Source organism: Eubalaena glacialis, chromosome 4 (assembly GCF_028564815.1).
Source record: "Eubalaena glacialis isolate mEubGla1 chromosome 4, mEubGla1.1.hap2.+ XY, whole genome shotgun sequence".
NCBI classification, from domain to species: Eukaryota; Metazoa; Chordata; class Mammalia; order Artiodactyla; family Balaenidae; genus Eubalaena; species Eubalaena glacialis.
The window spans coordinates 29,537,401-29,552,448 of NC_083719.1; the positions used below are offsets into that span (position 1 = coordinate 29,537,401).

The 15,048-nt window shown below is 38.4% G+C and overlaps 1 protein-coding gene across 1 annotated transcript in view; it reads left to right on the top strand.

The window, feature by feature from the left end:
- The window catches only part of SPEF2 (sperm flagellar 2), a 179,011-nt gene that overhangs the window by 123,446 nt on the left and 40,517 nt on the right, over positions 1-15,048 (top strand). The window contains 2 exon segments of the mRNA XM_061187701.1: positions 2,004-2,142; positions 4,828-5,057. Coding sequence (XP_061043684.1) covers positions 2,004-2,142; positions 4,828-5,057 — 369 coding nt within the window.

A 15,048-nucleotide genomic window follows, 5' to 3' on the forward strand; every position in this document is an offset into this window, starting at 1 on the left:
ACTTTTAAGTAGAAAACAGACCAGTGGGCAAACAGCCCCTGGCTGGCTTTTGTCTATGAGGCCACAAAGCAAACTAACTGAAAAGTACAACATTCAGTTGGCTGTTTTCATGTGACCATATGAAGACTAGATCTGACTGTCGTATGATTGTCTGCTGGGTTCTCAAAAAGGGAATTTGGGAAGAGGTTAGGAGAGCACCAGCAGTAATTAAAATCTCAAGGAAAAGAAACAAAAGCAGTACTTTAGACTTGGTGTGATTTTACAGGCTGAAAGAAAGCTTGGGGCTACCTAAGGAGGTGCTTCTATATTATAATAAGAATAATTTAGGCCTCTCATTAGGAAAGTATACCCTGACTAAAGGCTAACGGGTCCTGAAAGTGAGTTCTTGGGAGCAGGGGCCACAGAAGAGCCAGTCATGGATCAATAATGTTCAAGGGCCTCCTTCTCTAAAGAGAGCAACAATTTTACAAGACATAGTCTCCTTCTGGCTCTTCCAGTTGGCTTATAATAAATTCAAAATGAAATTTGAAAAGATCAAGAAATTGAGCCAAAGTATCCTAATTGGAAAGAAACCATGGTCAATATACTAGATGTCAAAACCATAAAAATGCAGCATTGGGTAAGCTGGGACCCATTAACTACTCAATGACAATTAACTACTAAAGATGCTTTCCACCCCTTGCTTCTCTCCTTTTCTCCCTCTCTCCATCCTCCTACCACCTGCTTTCATAATTCCAAGCATAAAATCTGAAGGATGTTGAACACAGGAAGTCAGGACACATGCTTGTCCCGTTGCCCATCCCCACATCTGCTTTCAGTAGCTAAGTATGCTTCATCCTTCAGTTCATTCCATACGTGGTGCCTAGTGTAGCTAAATTCACTCATTTATATAGTAAATGTTCACTGAGTTTCTACTATGTGCCAGGTCCTGTAGTAGTTGAAAGAAATATACACATATATATATACAAACACAAAACAACAAACAAAAATAAAACCCGATCTAGAGGAAGAGAAATGCAAACAATCACTTATAATATGTTGTGATATTGGGGTTAGGCGGACAGGAGAAAGGAAGCATGGCGGGAGTCAAGAAAGACTTCCGAGCAGATGAATTCATGCTTGAGCAGAGCTGGAAGAATGTGGGAAATGTGCGCAGGGGACGGGGGGCGGGGTGGGGGGGGCGGCAGGGATTGGGGAGGAGAGCTAGGTGACTGGTGGGGAGTAGCTGCGGAGTCTGAAGCACATTCTGGGAAGGAGTGATCAGGGAGGTGGAGGGTCACATAGGCCCTGCCCAGAAAGTTACATTTCCCTTATGGCGACTGGGAGCTAGTGAAGAATTCTGAGCAGAAAGCACCTGTGAGCACGTGCACAGGTGAGCTGGGTTACTCTGGGGCGGGTGGAAGTGGATTTGGATTTGAGGAGGGGAAAGGAACTTGGAGAAAGCAGGACAGAGGCAGTTGCTGTAGCTGAGGCGAGACATAAAGCAGTGCCCAAACGTGGTGATAGAAAAAGCAAGGAAGAAAGATTGGACAGATATTTTAGAGGAAAATCCACAGACCTCACTGTGTGCCCAGAACATCAATGGGCGCTGGGACCATGGGCTTCACCCTCCTGTCACCTGTGCTGAGAAGGATGATGGCGTCGCCTTCCCAAGGTTCTGAGATGGGAGATCCAGAGACTTAGTACCCTCCCCCTTTCTGAAATTCAGAAATTATCTATTTGTGTTTTCCCATTCCAATTTATCAAAGGGTATATTGCAATAAAATGCAATTACGTGTAAAGCTGAATTATAGTTTTGGTTTAAATAAACTGTCAAACGACTCTAACCACGCATTGTTTTGTTTCTGAGACAGATAGGGTATTAGTTATCCATACTGGTATATCAAGTGTATGCCTAAAGCTTCACAGACTAAAACGTAATTGGTTTAAAATTGAATTTGGCTAATCAGAAAATGCATGACATATAAAACATGTAAAAAATGTTTGCTTCTCTTTTTAAATAGAGATAGCTGCACAGTTCAGACTTGAACTGATCAAGGTAAAAGCATTGGCTTTCCTGGAAGAGTTAGTAACAAAGGCAGTTGATGTATATAAACTCATGGAACAGTGGCTCGGTGAGAGGTACTTGAAAGAAATGGCCAGGTAAAGTACTGTGTGACTTTTTAAAATATTTTAAAATATTTACTTTGTTAATTCCTGAAGACCAAAATTGACAAAGATTTTTAAGGTGTTTACAGACTTGAATTATAGTTACAAATAGAAATTTTGACCTTTTAGGAAATCACATATGCATTTGTGTTGCCTCTTTTTAACAATAGTAAGTCATGTATCAAAGGGCGCTATTGCACATTATTTATAAATTTGGTTTTCACACTGCTCAGTGAGGACCTTAGTTTACAAGGTAAAACTATAAGCAATTTAAAAATATTTTTTAGAAGTAGTATAATGTTTCATATCTTTCTAATGCCAGACTTATTAGTCAGGGCCAAAGAATGGGAGATGAAGTCATTCACAGGAATGTTTTACCCGTTAGGCCGATTCCCTTGTGACAGCCAGTTCTACTTTTCTATTGGGTTCCAAAGGCTTTCCAGATCCTCATTGCTAGTGAGGGACACCAGGTCTCATCTCTTAATTCTCCCCTGAAAGGCATAAAGAGGCAGCTCAGCAGGGCGGAAACAGCCCTCAACGGAGAGTCAGGAAACCTGATGGTCCAGGAGATGGGGAATCTCTCCTTGTCCACATATTACAGCATGCCTAACCACTTCGGGCCCCACAGGCCTCATCTGTAAAAGAAAACACTCCAACCAGGCTATTGTAAAGGTTTCTACTAGATCTAGATTCTGTGATACACTACAGTTTGCAATAAATATTTCCTGAAAATTTGGAAGTTGTGGCATACATAGTATACAAATGGCAAGTATTCTCAGAAGCAACATCGGCCAGCTAGAAGACAGTTGTTAGGGTTTGTTTTCTCCAGTCCTTGTCTCAAAATGAAAGCTCTGTTGTAAAATCCTCAGCCTAGTTGTTTGTATCTGTTGCTCTATAGTAAAACACACATACAGACACACACACACACACACACACCTCGGCCTGGTAACCTCACTGCAGTAGTGCTTAAAATAATTTGTCAGTTACTCATCAGCATTGTGAAGCAGTGATGTTCAGTTCTGTTCTCTGCCTGCTGCCTACAAATGAAAGCATATCTTCTTCATTCTTAGGGTTCACAGCGCCCATCCTTGCGGTCACGTCAAGAGGCACGTGGCCAAGTTTCTTTTTTTTTATCAGATGAACTCATATTTCTCAGATTTATTTTGTGCGTGTGTGTGAGGTCAGATATATACATCTGACCTCTGAATATGGCCACAAGAAATTAAAACCTAGGACTGTCCAGCTATGCTTTCTCTTTTGGTTCTTGCAAAAATTCTCCAGTGATAAGAAAAAAAAGAACAGTGAGACCTAGCAGATCCCTTTGAACTTCAAATCCCACTTTCCATTTTCATGGGATTTCCCTAGCCCCCCCTCCCCACCCGCCCTTTCTGAGAAGGTTACTCTTGGTAACCTTCCACTAGATGGCACACTGATTTCGCTGTGCTGGTTCTGGCTGGGTGCCTACATTTGGAGTCCCTCCTCACTCAGGGCTACAAGCTCTGTAGTTCTCCAGTGCCCTTTTCCTTTGCTTCCAGCACGTAAACACCACCACACAAAAAGTACCTGGATAATACAGACTATATGGGCACTCACAAATACAGTGTGCCGGAATTAAATTCCAGACTGTCTTTTGAAAGAAAGTGACTAATATTATGTTTTTTAATTTTCAGTATACAAATATTTGGTGTTCCAGAGTTATATAAAAGCAGATTAAATATGCATTTTTCTGCCATGTTCAATCTTTATTGCAATATATAAATAAGATTCTTTCTGTAATACAGTGATATTGTACTTATGTATAAAATTTCTCTGGCCTTTAAAGTGACCTTTAATTAAGGCCATAACTATAATCCCCAGTACAGCCTAAATCTATGCCCTATGTGATTTCACATGAATAACCGTAAGGTATGGAGTCGTGTGTTTTTGGCTCCATTGCAAAGATGAGGAAATCAGAGAGCTTGAGTCACTTCCCAAGGACCCATGGCTGGAGAGGGGTCTGCAATGAGAGCTCAGTTTCCAGGGCTCTTCCCACTGCACCACAAGGTTCCGAACTACTGCTGCTTATACCACGTGATTTAGCTGGGAATTGTTATTCTCTGTGAAGATAGCAAAGCAGTTTCAATGGGTTATCTCGTCAGAGTCCACTCTGTCAAATGTGTCTTCGATAACATCAAACTCCTTGATATAAAGTTAGAGAAAAGCCACTTTTCCTGACATCCATTATCAAAGTTGATTCACTTTACATACAATTTGTCCCGATTCCAAATAAATGTGTTATTCTAACAGTCATATTTTACAGGCTTTTCTGTCATATAACCTTATTCCGGTTCATACTTAAAATGAATACATCTATTGACATAGTCGTTTATATAGTAAAATATGTTCTAATACTAATAAAACCATTTTAGTGGAGTCTCTTTTGCTCAGATTTGTATAAAATGTGTAACTCTTAGCCCTGAATGAGCATGTATTTTATTTCTAATCTACATTTATTTATTTATACCCTGCCTTTTTACAAACGGCTTTGAGGAGAAATTAGAATTTTTTAATCATGCGGATTGAATTTTCTAGCTTAGCCAAATTTTCTAATGTGTTAACTCTCTGTGTATATCTAATAAAACACTATTAATCTGATAGTATTTTTAATGAGGATAACCCTATTCATTTTTCCACTTTCAGTGTGGAAAAATTAACTGAGGTAGCTCGCTATCACATTGAAACATCAACCAAAATTCAGAATGCACTTTATTTAGACCAAGAAGATTTCTGCATTAACGGCGATATAAAAGTCTTTCCAGACCTAGCTCCTCCGATACGCCCTCCACCTGTAGAAAGGGAAGAAAATGGCACCCTGACCATCGAACGGCTTGGCAATCTTCGGGATCAGTTCTTAGAGATAGCACCCAAAGGTAAGAAAAGTAATTATTATGAAAAGAGCACAAAATAAAGTTAGATTAACCAGGATGGCAATCACCTGTCCACAAGGAAAACAGCCCTCTGGGATTGTGTGGCACTAAAACAAGCCCTTGTTTCATTCTAATTTATCTCATATTTGCTTCATACAACATAGATCTGAATTAAACAGAGCAAGACAGTGGCTAATACATTGGCAGTGCGGTGATCCTCATCCCTGGTAATTCTCCTCTCCTGCCCTCCCTGCCCCTGGCTGGCAGGTGGGTAAATTTGAGTATTACTCTGTCTGGCAGTTGAGAGACCGTCTTTGTACATACTTCTAGTTTAAGTTTTGTACGGGGATTCTGAGTTTGTGTTTCTGTCTCCCCCACTAGTCTGGGAAGGGAGACCAGGGAGTAGAGAATTTCCCTTTTATATTTGCCTTTTCCCTCAATGTTTCACAGACCAAGAGCAGAACCTTTGTCAATACATATTTGCTTGATTGATTAATTAATTAATCTGTTCACATGTAAGTGTACATGTTATTTTCTGCACACAAATTCTTGATTTCCTTCACATTTTATTATTATGGCTCTGTAGCATCTACACAGGCTTTTTTTTTTTAATTTGGGATCTTTCTACTTATAGATATTCATCAATGAATTCCATCAGTTGATAGCACAAGTAATTCTGACAGAACATGTAGGATTATCATCTCCACGTTATAGGTCAGGATACTGAGTCACAAGCAGTTGAGAACTTGCCTATGGTCACATATCAATCAGGACTCTTCAGGTTCAAAGGTTTTGCCCCTTCTCACTAAACTAAGTTGTCTCTCATAAAGAGGTTTATCTTCTAACGTCTCCTACTTACTGGAAAATCATTACTTTTCCCTAGAGAATAGTCAACTGACATTTGTCTAGTACTAACACAATTTCACTTTCATAATGGTTATACTTCACTTATTTTTTTAAAGTTCAGTATTCCCAGAAAACCACATTAGATCTCATTAGTCAAAAGAGTATTACTTTACTAAGTCTGAAGACTTCCTTGCTAAGCCCAGTGGGTGAAACAGGTGTAACAATTTCCCTGGGTAGACCCCTACCCTAGCAAGTGTCACCTCATCTAATCAGCTTGAGTGGGTCTACACCTCCAAGATATAAAGGCACACACTACAACAGTGGATGAACACCAACTCAGGTTGGCAGCATTTAGGCAGGAAGCAGCTGGTCAAAAAAATATGGCCATCAGCCGGTACAGGAAAAAATCTCAGTTGTATAAAGCCAGCTCATGAAATCCCTTCAGTCCTTCAGTCAGGTAGATTCCATCCTCTTTCCCTTTGTGTGGGCTTACAATGTCTTTTTATTACTTATTTCCTTCTTCAAAGTTGCTTTTGCTCTTCATTTTATCCATATTGTTTACATATAAAATAAGAAGAAGTATATGAAGTATAATTTGCTTTAATCCTAAAGTAGGGTGACTAGAAGCTGGTCAAAATTAAAAGTTTTGGGGGGCATTTGAGTAGGTGGAAAATTATCAACCACTCATAATCCCTTTCAGAAAGGACCTTAGTATTCATGGCGATAATCGATATACATTCTTGGATCCAACCTCAAAATCAGAGTTTGCATTTCAACTAAAAGTTTAAACATAAATTACAAATATCAGTTATAACTTGACATAACGTATGTCTTAGAAGATTAACTCTAGAAACCGTTGAGACTAAAAGATGTCAACTGATACATTTCTCTATTTTCAGAGTTTGGTAGCATACAACAGCTTTCAAAGTATGGTAGGAAGAGGAAGGAAGGGAGAAGAAAGAAAGGGAGGTAAAGGAGAAGGGTGATAGTTATGTGTATATATATATATATATTTTAAAAGTAGGTGTAAAAGGAAAACCACTTGCCCTAGGGACTTAGAGTGTAATTTGAAAAGGCAAGCAAAGAAGAAGAAAATATAAACTTCTATTTAGGTTCTCCTCTGGAACAGAATCTGAACTTGATAAAAGTGCTCAAGAATGCAAAGAAAAGGAGAATCAGTGTGCAATGAGGTTGGTCAGGAAAATTGTGTGGAAAAACACCTCGGAGGGAGGAATTGAAAGAAGTAAAGAGTGACTGGATGTCAAGGATACAGAGGATATTTAAAGTTGGGGGAACAGCCACCAGAAAATGTGTAGGTTTGTGGCTTGAGTATGGATGTTTGAGGGAGGGTCAGGGACCTCTCTGCTTCTCCCTCCCCAGTTGCATGAACTGCAGGAAAACAGATGCAGAGGTCAGTTCTGTCTGGGGAACAACCTCCAGCCACCCAAGCTAGAGAATTATCCAGATTTAAGAATAATTGTTGTAATTAACACAGAATTGACAAAGCTGTACAATACTGTGGGATTTGGGGATCTTGATGGTACAAAATGAGTTACGGTCTATAAGCAAAGAGTTTAAACCCTTTTCTTTGTTATTGGCTCAGTTATACTATTTGAAAATATATATATTGCATATGGCACTTTTTAAATACATGTAAAATACTTAGCACAGTACCAGGGGATCTATCAATAGAAATAATATTAATTGTCATCATTTTTCTAATGTATAAAGGGAAGGCAAAGTAATAATAATTCCATTTTCTGGATCCCAGAGTCACAGAATTAGAGGTTCTCTGCTGACATCTTAGAAGTCAGGCAGCAAATGTTAATGTTACCCCTGCCTGAGGAAGTCCAATGATTACCACTCACTCCTTCTCCCAGTTCCCCTGGCCCCAAAAACATCCTCTGACTTGAGTCTTTCTTCTTCATTCTTGTTAAAGGATACACACCAATCCATCTTTTACATGAAGTGTTTGTCATATTCCTTCCAAGAATTAGAAAACAATCTTTTATGATACATCCCATGGTATTTACCCTAGAAATCTACAATTTCAAAAGACGATCTTAGTTGAAGTAATAACAATTTTGAAAGTATAGAGCAACTGGCTACAAGTAGTACATTTCTAAATGTGGAATCCTATAGAACTTCCTGCTTGAACTTGAAAATTGCTGTTATTTCTAAGCCAAGAAATGTGAGCATTTTCTTACACTGTTTCACATATTTCAATTTAACCTATGATATTTAAGATGCAAACTTCAAGCTCACTAAAATATATTAAAGTATGTTGAATAGATGAATTTTTTTCTAGGAAACAACATACATATTTGCATATAACAATCATTATGATACTAAGCCCAAAGTAAGATTTTTTTTTTTAGCAAATCTACAAGGAGTATCAATGTGATTAAGTTATATTTCGTTCCCTCTAATTATGCTACATAAACAAAATTATTCAGGGAAATGGATAATCTTTCATTAAAACAAGTGACTGAATACATTCTTGTGAGTAACTAGTATCAAGATATTAATGGAGAAGATTGGTTCAAGATGGTGGAGTAGAATGACGTACACTCACTCCCTCTTGCAAGAGCACCGGAATCACAACTAGCTGCTGAACAGTCATCAACAGGAAGACACTGGAACTCACCAAAAAACATACCCCACATCCAAAGACAAAGGAGAAGCTGCAGTGAGATGGTAGGAGGGGCACAATCACAATAAACTCAAATCCCATAACTGCTGGGTGGGTGATTCACAAACTGGAGAACACTTATACCACAGAAGTCTACCCACTGGAGTGAAGGTTCTGAGCCCCACGTCAGGCTTGCCAACCTGGGGGTCCGGCAGCAGGAGGAGGAATTCCCAGAGAATCAGGCTTTGAAGGCTAGCAGGATTTGATTGCAAGACTTCGACAGGACTGGGGGAAACAGAGACTCCATTCTTGGAGGGCACACATAAAGTAATGTGCACATCAGGAACCAGGGGAAAGGAGCAGTGACCCCATAGGAGACGGAACCAGACCTACCTGCTAGTTTTGGTGGGTCTCCTGTGGAGGTAGGGGGTGGCTGTGGCTCACCATGGGGGCAAGGACACTGGCAGCAGAAGTTCTGGAGAGTACTCCTTGGCATGAGCCCTCCTGGAGTCCACCATTAGCCCCACCAAATATCCTGTAGCCTCCAGTGCTGGGTTGCCTCAGGCCAAACAACCAACAGGGAGGGAACTCAGCCCCACCCATCAGCAGACAAGCGGATTAAAGTTTTACTGAGCTCTGCCCACCAGAGCAACACCCAGCTCTACCCACCACCGGTCCCTCCCATCAGTAAGCATGCACAAGCCTCTTAGATATCCTCATCCACCAGAGGGCAGACAGCAGAAGGAAGAAGAACTACAGTCCTGCAGCCTGTGGAACAAAAACCATAGGCACAGAAAGATAGACAAAATGAAAAGGCAGAGGACTATGTACCAGATGAAGGAATAAGATAAAACCCAAGAAAAACAACTAAATGAAGTGGAGATAGGCAACCTTCCAGAACAAGAATTCAGAATAATGATAGTGAAGATGATCCAGGACCTTGGAAAAAGAATGGAGGTAAAGATCGAGAAGATGCAAGAAATGTTTAACAAAGACCTAGACCTAGAATTAAAGAACAAACACCTAGAAGAATTAAAGAAAAAACAAACAAAGATAAACAATACAATAACTGAAATGAAAAATACACTAGAAGGACTCAATAGTAGAATAACTGAGGCAGAAGAATGCATAAGTGACCTGGAAGACAGAATTGAGGAATTCACTGCTGTGGAAGAGAATAAAGAAAAAAGAATGAAAAGAAATGGAGACAGCCTAAGAGACTTCTGGGACAGTATTAAACGCACCAACATTCACATTATAGGGGTCCCTGAAGGAGAAGAGAGAGAGAAAGGACCTGAGGAAATATTTGAAGAGATTATAGTTGAAAACTTCCCTAACATGGGAAAGGAAATAGCCACCCAAGTCCAGGAAGCACAGAGAGTCCCAGGCAGGACAAACCCAAGGAGAAACATGCCGAGACACATAGTAATCAAATTGACAAAAATTAAAGACAAAGAAAAATTATTAAAAGCAGCAAGGGAAAAACAACAAATAACATACAAGGGAACTCCCATAAGATTAACAGCTGATTTCTCAGCAGAAACTCTACAAGACAGAAGGGAGTGGCATGATATATTTAAAGTGATGAAAGGAAAGAAACTACAACCAAGATTACTCTACCCAGCAAGGATCTCATTCAGACTCGATGGAGAAATCAAAAGCTTTACAGGCAAGCAAAAACTAAGAGAATTCAGCACCACCAAACCAGCTCTACAACAAACGCTAAAGGAACTTCTCTAAGTGGGAAACACAAGAGAAGAAAGGGACGTACAAAAACAAACCCAAAACAATTAAGAAAATGGTCATAGGAACATACATATCGATAATTACCTTACATGTGAATGGATTAAATGCTCCAACTAAAAGACACAGGCTCTCTGAATGGATACAAAGACAAGACCCATATATATGCTGTCTCCAAGAGACCCACTTCAGACCTAGGGACACACACAGACTGAAAGTGAGGGAATGGAATATTCCATGCAAATGAAAATCAAAAGAAGGCTGGAGTAGCAATACTCATATCAGATTAAATAGACCTTAAAATAAAGAACATTACAAGAGACAAGGAAGGACACTACATAATGATCAAGGGATCAATCCAAGAAGAAGATATAACAATTATAAATATATATGCACCCAACATAGGAGCACCTCTATACATAAGGCAAATGCCAACAGCTATAAAAGAGGAAATCGACAGTAAGGCAATAATAGTGGGGGACTTTAACATCTCACTTACACCAATGGACAGATCATCCAGACAGAAAATTAAAAAGGAAACAAAAGCTTTAAATGACACAATAGACCAGATAGATTTAATTGATATTTATAGGGCATTCCATCCAAAAACAGCAGATTACACTTTCTTCTCAAGTGCACATGGAACATTCTCTGGGATAGATCACATCTTGGGTCACAAATCAAGCCTCAGTAAATTTAAGAAAATTAAAATCATATCAAGCATATTTTCCGACCACAATGCTATGAGATTAGAAATAAATTACAGGGGAAAAAATGTAAAAAACACAAACACATGGTGGGTAAACAATACACTACTAAATAACCAAGAGATCACTGAAGAAATCAAAGAGGAAATCAAAAAATACCTGCAGACAAATGACAATGAAAACACGATAATCCAAAACCTATGGGATGCAGCAAAAGCAGTTCTAAGAGGGAAGTTTATAGCAATACAATCCTACCTCAAGAAACAAAAAAAATCTCAAATAATCTAATCTTACACCTAAAGGAACTAGAGAAAGAAGAACAAACAAAACCCAAAGTTAATAGAAGGAAAGAAATCATAAAGATCAGAGCAGAAATAAATAAAATAGAAACAAAGAAAACAATAGCAAAGATCAATAAAACTAAAGGTTGGTTCTTTGAGAAGATAAACAAAATTCATAAACCTTTAGCCAGACTCATTAAGAAAAAGAGGGAGAGGACTCAAATCAATAAAATTAGAAATGAAAAAGAAGTTACAACGGACACTGCAGAAATGCAAAGCATCCTAAGAGACTACTACAAGCAACTCTATGCCAATAAAATGACAACCTGAAAGAAATGAACAAATTCTTAGAAAGGTATAACCTTCCAAGACTGAACCAGGAAGAAATAGAAAATATGAACAGACCAATCACAAGTAATGAAATTGAAATGGTGATTAAAAATCTTCCAACAAACAAAAGTCCAGGACCAGATGGCTTCAGAGGTGAATTCTATCAAACATTTAGAAAAGAGCTAACACCCATCCTTCTCAAACTCTTCCAAAAACTTGCAGAGGAAGGAATACTCCCAAACTCATTCTACAAGGCCACCATCACCCTGATACCAAAACCAGACAAAGATACTACAAAAAAAGAAAATTACAGACCAATATCACTGATGAATATAGATGTAAAAATCCTTAGCAAAATACTAGCAAACAGAATCCAACAGCACATTAAAAGGATCATACACAATGATCAAGTGGGATTTATCCCAGGGATGCAAGGATTCTTCAATATATGCAAATCAATCCATGTGATACACCATATTAACAAATTGAAGAATAAAAACCATATGATCATCTCAATAGATGCAGAAAAAGCTTTTGACAAAATTCAACACCCATTTATGACAAAAACGCTCCAGAAAGTGGGCATAGAGGGAACCTACTTCATAATAAATATCATATATGACAAACCCAGAGCAAACGTCATTCTCACTGGTGAAAAACTAAAAGCATTTCCTCTAAGATCAGGAACAAGACAAGGATGACCACTCTCACCACTCTTATTCAACATAGTTTTGGAAGTCCTAGCCATGGCAATCAGAGAAGAAAAAGAAATAAAAGGAATACAAATTGGAAAAGAAGAAGTAAAACCATCACTGTTTGCAGATGACATGATACTATACATAGAGAATCCTAAAGATGCCACCAGAAAACTAGTAGAGCTAATCAATCAATTTGGTAAAATTGCAGGATACAAAATTAATGCACAGAAATCACTTGCATTCCTATACACTAACAATGAAAGATCAGAAAGAGAAATTAAGGAAACAATGCCATTCACCATTGCAACCAAAAGAATAAAATACCTAGGAATAAACCTATCTAAGGAGGTAGAAGACCTGTACTCAGAAAACTATAAGACACTGATGAAAGAAATCAAAGATGACTCAAACAGAGGGAGAGATATACCATGTTCTTGGATTGGAAGAATCAATATTGTGAAAATGACTATACTACCCGAAGCACTCTACAGATCAATGTAATCCCTATCAAATTACCAATGGCATTTTTTACGGAACTAGAATGAAAAATCTTAAAATTTGTATGGAGACACAAAAGACCCTGAATAACCAAAGCAATCTTGAGGGAAAAAAACAGAGCTGGAGGAATCAGACTCCCTGACTTCAAACTATACTACAAAGCTACAGTAATCAAGACAATATAGTACTGGCACAAAAACAGACATATAGATCAATGGAACAGGATAGAAAGCCCAGAGATAAACCCAGGCACCTATGGTCAACTAATCTATGACAAAGGAAGCAAGGATATACAATGGAGAAAAGATAATCTCTTCAATAAGTGGTGCTGGGAATACTGGACAGCTACATGTAAAAGAATGTAATTAGAACACTCCCTAACACCACACACAAAAATAAACTCAAAATGGATTAAAGACCTAAATGTAAGACTGGACACTATAAAACTCTTAGAGGAAAACATAGGAAGAACACTCTTTGACATAAATCACAGCAAGATCTTTTTTGACCCACCTCCTAGAGAAATGGAAATAAAAACAAAAATAAACAAATGGGACCTAATGAAACTTAAAAACTTTTGCACAGCGAAGGAAACTATAACCAAGACAAAAAGAAAACCCTCAGAATGGGAGAAAATATTTTCAAACAAAGCAACTGACAAAGGATTAATCTCCAAAATATACAAGCAGCTCATGCAGCTCAATATCAAAAAACAAGCAACCCAATCCAAAAATGGGCAGAAGACCTAAATAGAGATTTCTCCAAAGAAGATATACAGATTGCCAACAAACACATGAAAGGATGCTCAACATCACTAATCATTAGAGAAATGCAAATCAAAACTACAATGAGGTATCACCTCACACCAGTCAGAAAAGCCATCATCAAAAAATCTACAAACAATAAATGCTGGAGAGGGTGTAGAGAAAAGGGAACCCTCTTGCACTGTTGGTGGGAATGTAAATTGATACAGCCACTATGGAGAACAGTATGGAGATTCCTTAAAAAACTAAAAATAGAACTACCATACGACCCAGCAATCCCGCTACTGGGCATATACCCTGAGAAAACCATAATTCAAAAAGAGTCATGTACCACAATATTCATTGCAGCTCTATTTACAATAGCCAGGACATGGAAGCAACCTAAGTGTCCATCAACAGATGAATGGATAAAGAAGGTGTAGCACATATATGCAATGGAATATTACTCAGCCATAAAAAAAACAAAATTGAGTTATTTGTAGTGAGTTGGATGGACCTAGAGACTGTCATACAGAGTGAAGTAAGTCAGAAAGAGAAAAACAAATACCGTATGCTAACACATATATATGGAATCTAAAAAAAAAAAAAAGGTTGTGAAGAACCTAGGGGCAGGACAGGAATAAAGACACAGACGTAGAGAATGGACTTGAGGACACGGGGAGGGGGAAGGGTAAGCTGGGAAGAAGTGAGAGATGCACTACCAAATGTAAAATAGATAGCTAGTGGGAAGCAGCCACATAGCACAGGGATATCAGCTCTGTGCTTTGTGACCACCTAGAGGGGTGGGATAGGGAGGGTGGGAGGGAGATGCAAGAGAGAGGAGATATGGGGATATATGTATATGTATAGCTGATTCACTTTGATATAAAGCAGAAACTAACACACCATTGTAAAACAATTATACTTCAATAAAGATGTTGAAAAAAAAACCAGAAGTAAATAGCATCACACTAAAAAAGAAAAAATAAAAGACACATGCACCCAATGTTCATTGCAGCACTATTTACAATAGCCAGGTCATGGAAGCAACCTAAATGCCCATCAACAGATGAATGGGTAAAGAAGATGTGGTTCATATATACAATGGAATATTACTCAGCCATAAAAAGGAACGAAATTGAGTCATTTGTAGAGCCATGGATGGACTTAGAGACTGTCATACAGAGGGAAGTAAGGCAGAAAGAGAAAAACAAATATTGTATATTAATGCATATACGTGGAATCTATAAAAATGGTACAGATGAATCATTTTGCAAGGCAGAAATAGAGACACAGATGTAGAGAACAAACGTATGGACACCAAGGGGGGAAAGCATGGTGAGGGGGTGGTGGTGGGATGAACTGGGAGATTGGGATTGACATATATACACTAATATGTATAAAATAGATAACTAATAAGAACCTGCTCTATAAAAAATATAAAATAAAATTCAAAAAATAAAAGGTATTAATGGAAAGAAGTAAAGCTTAAGGAGTTTTCACTGAGTACTGGTTA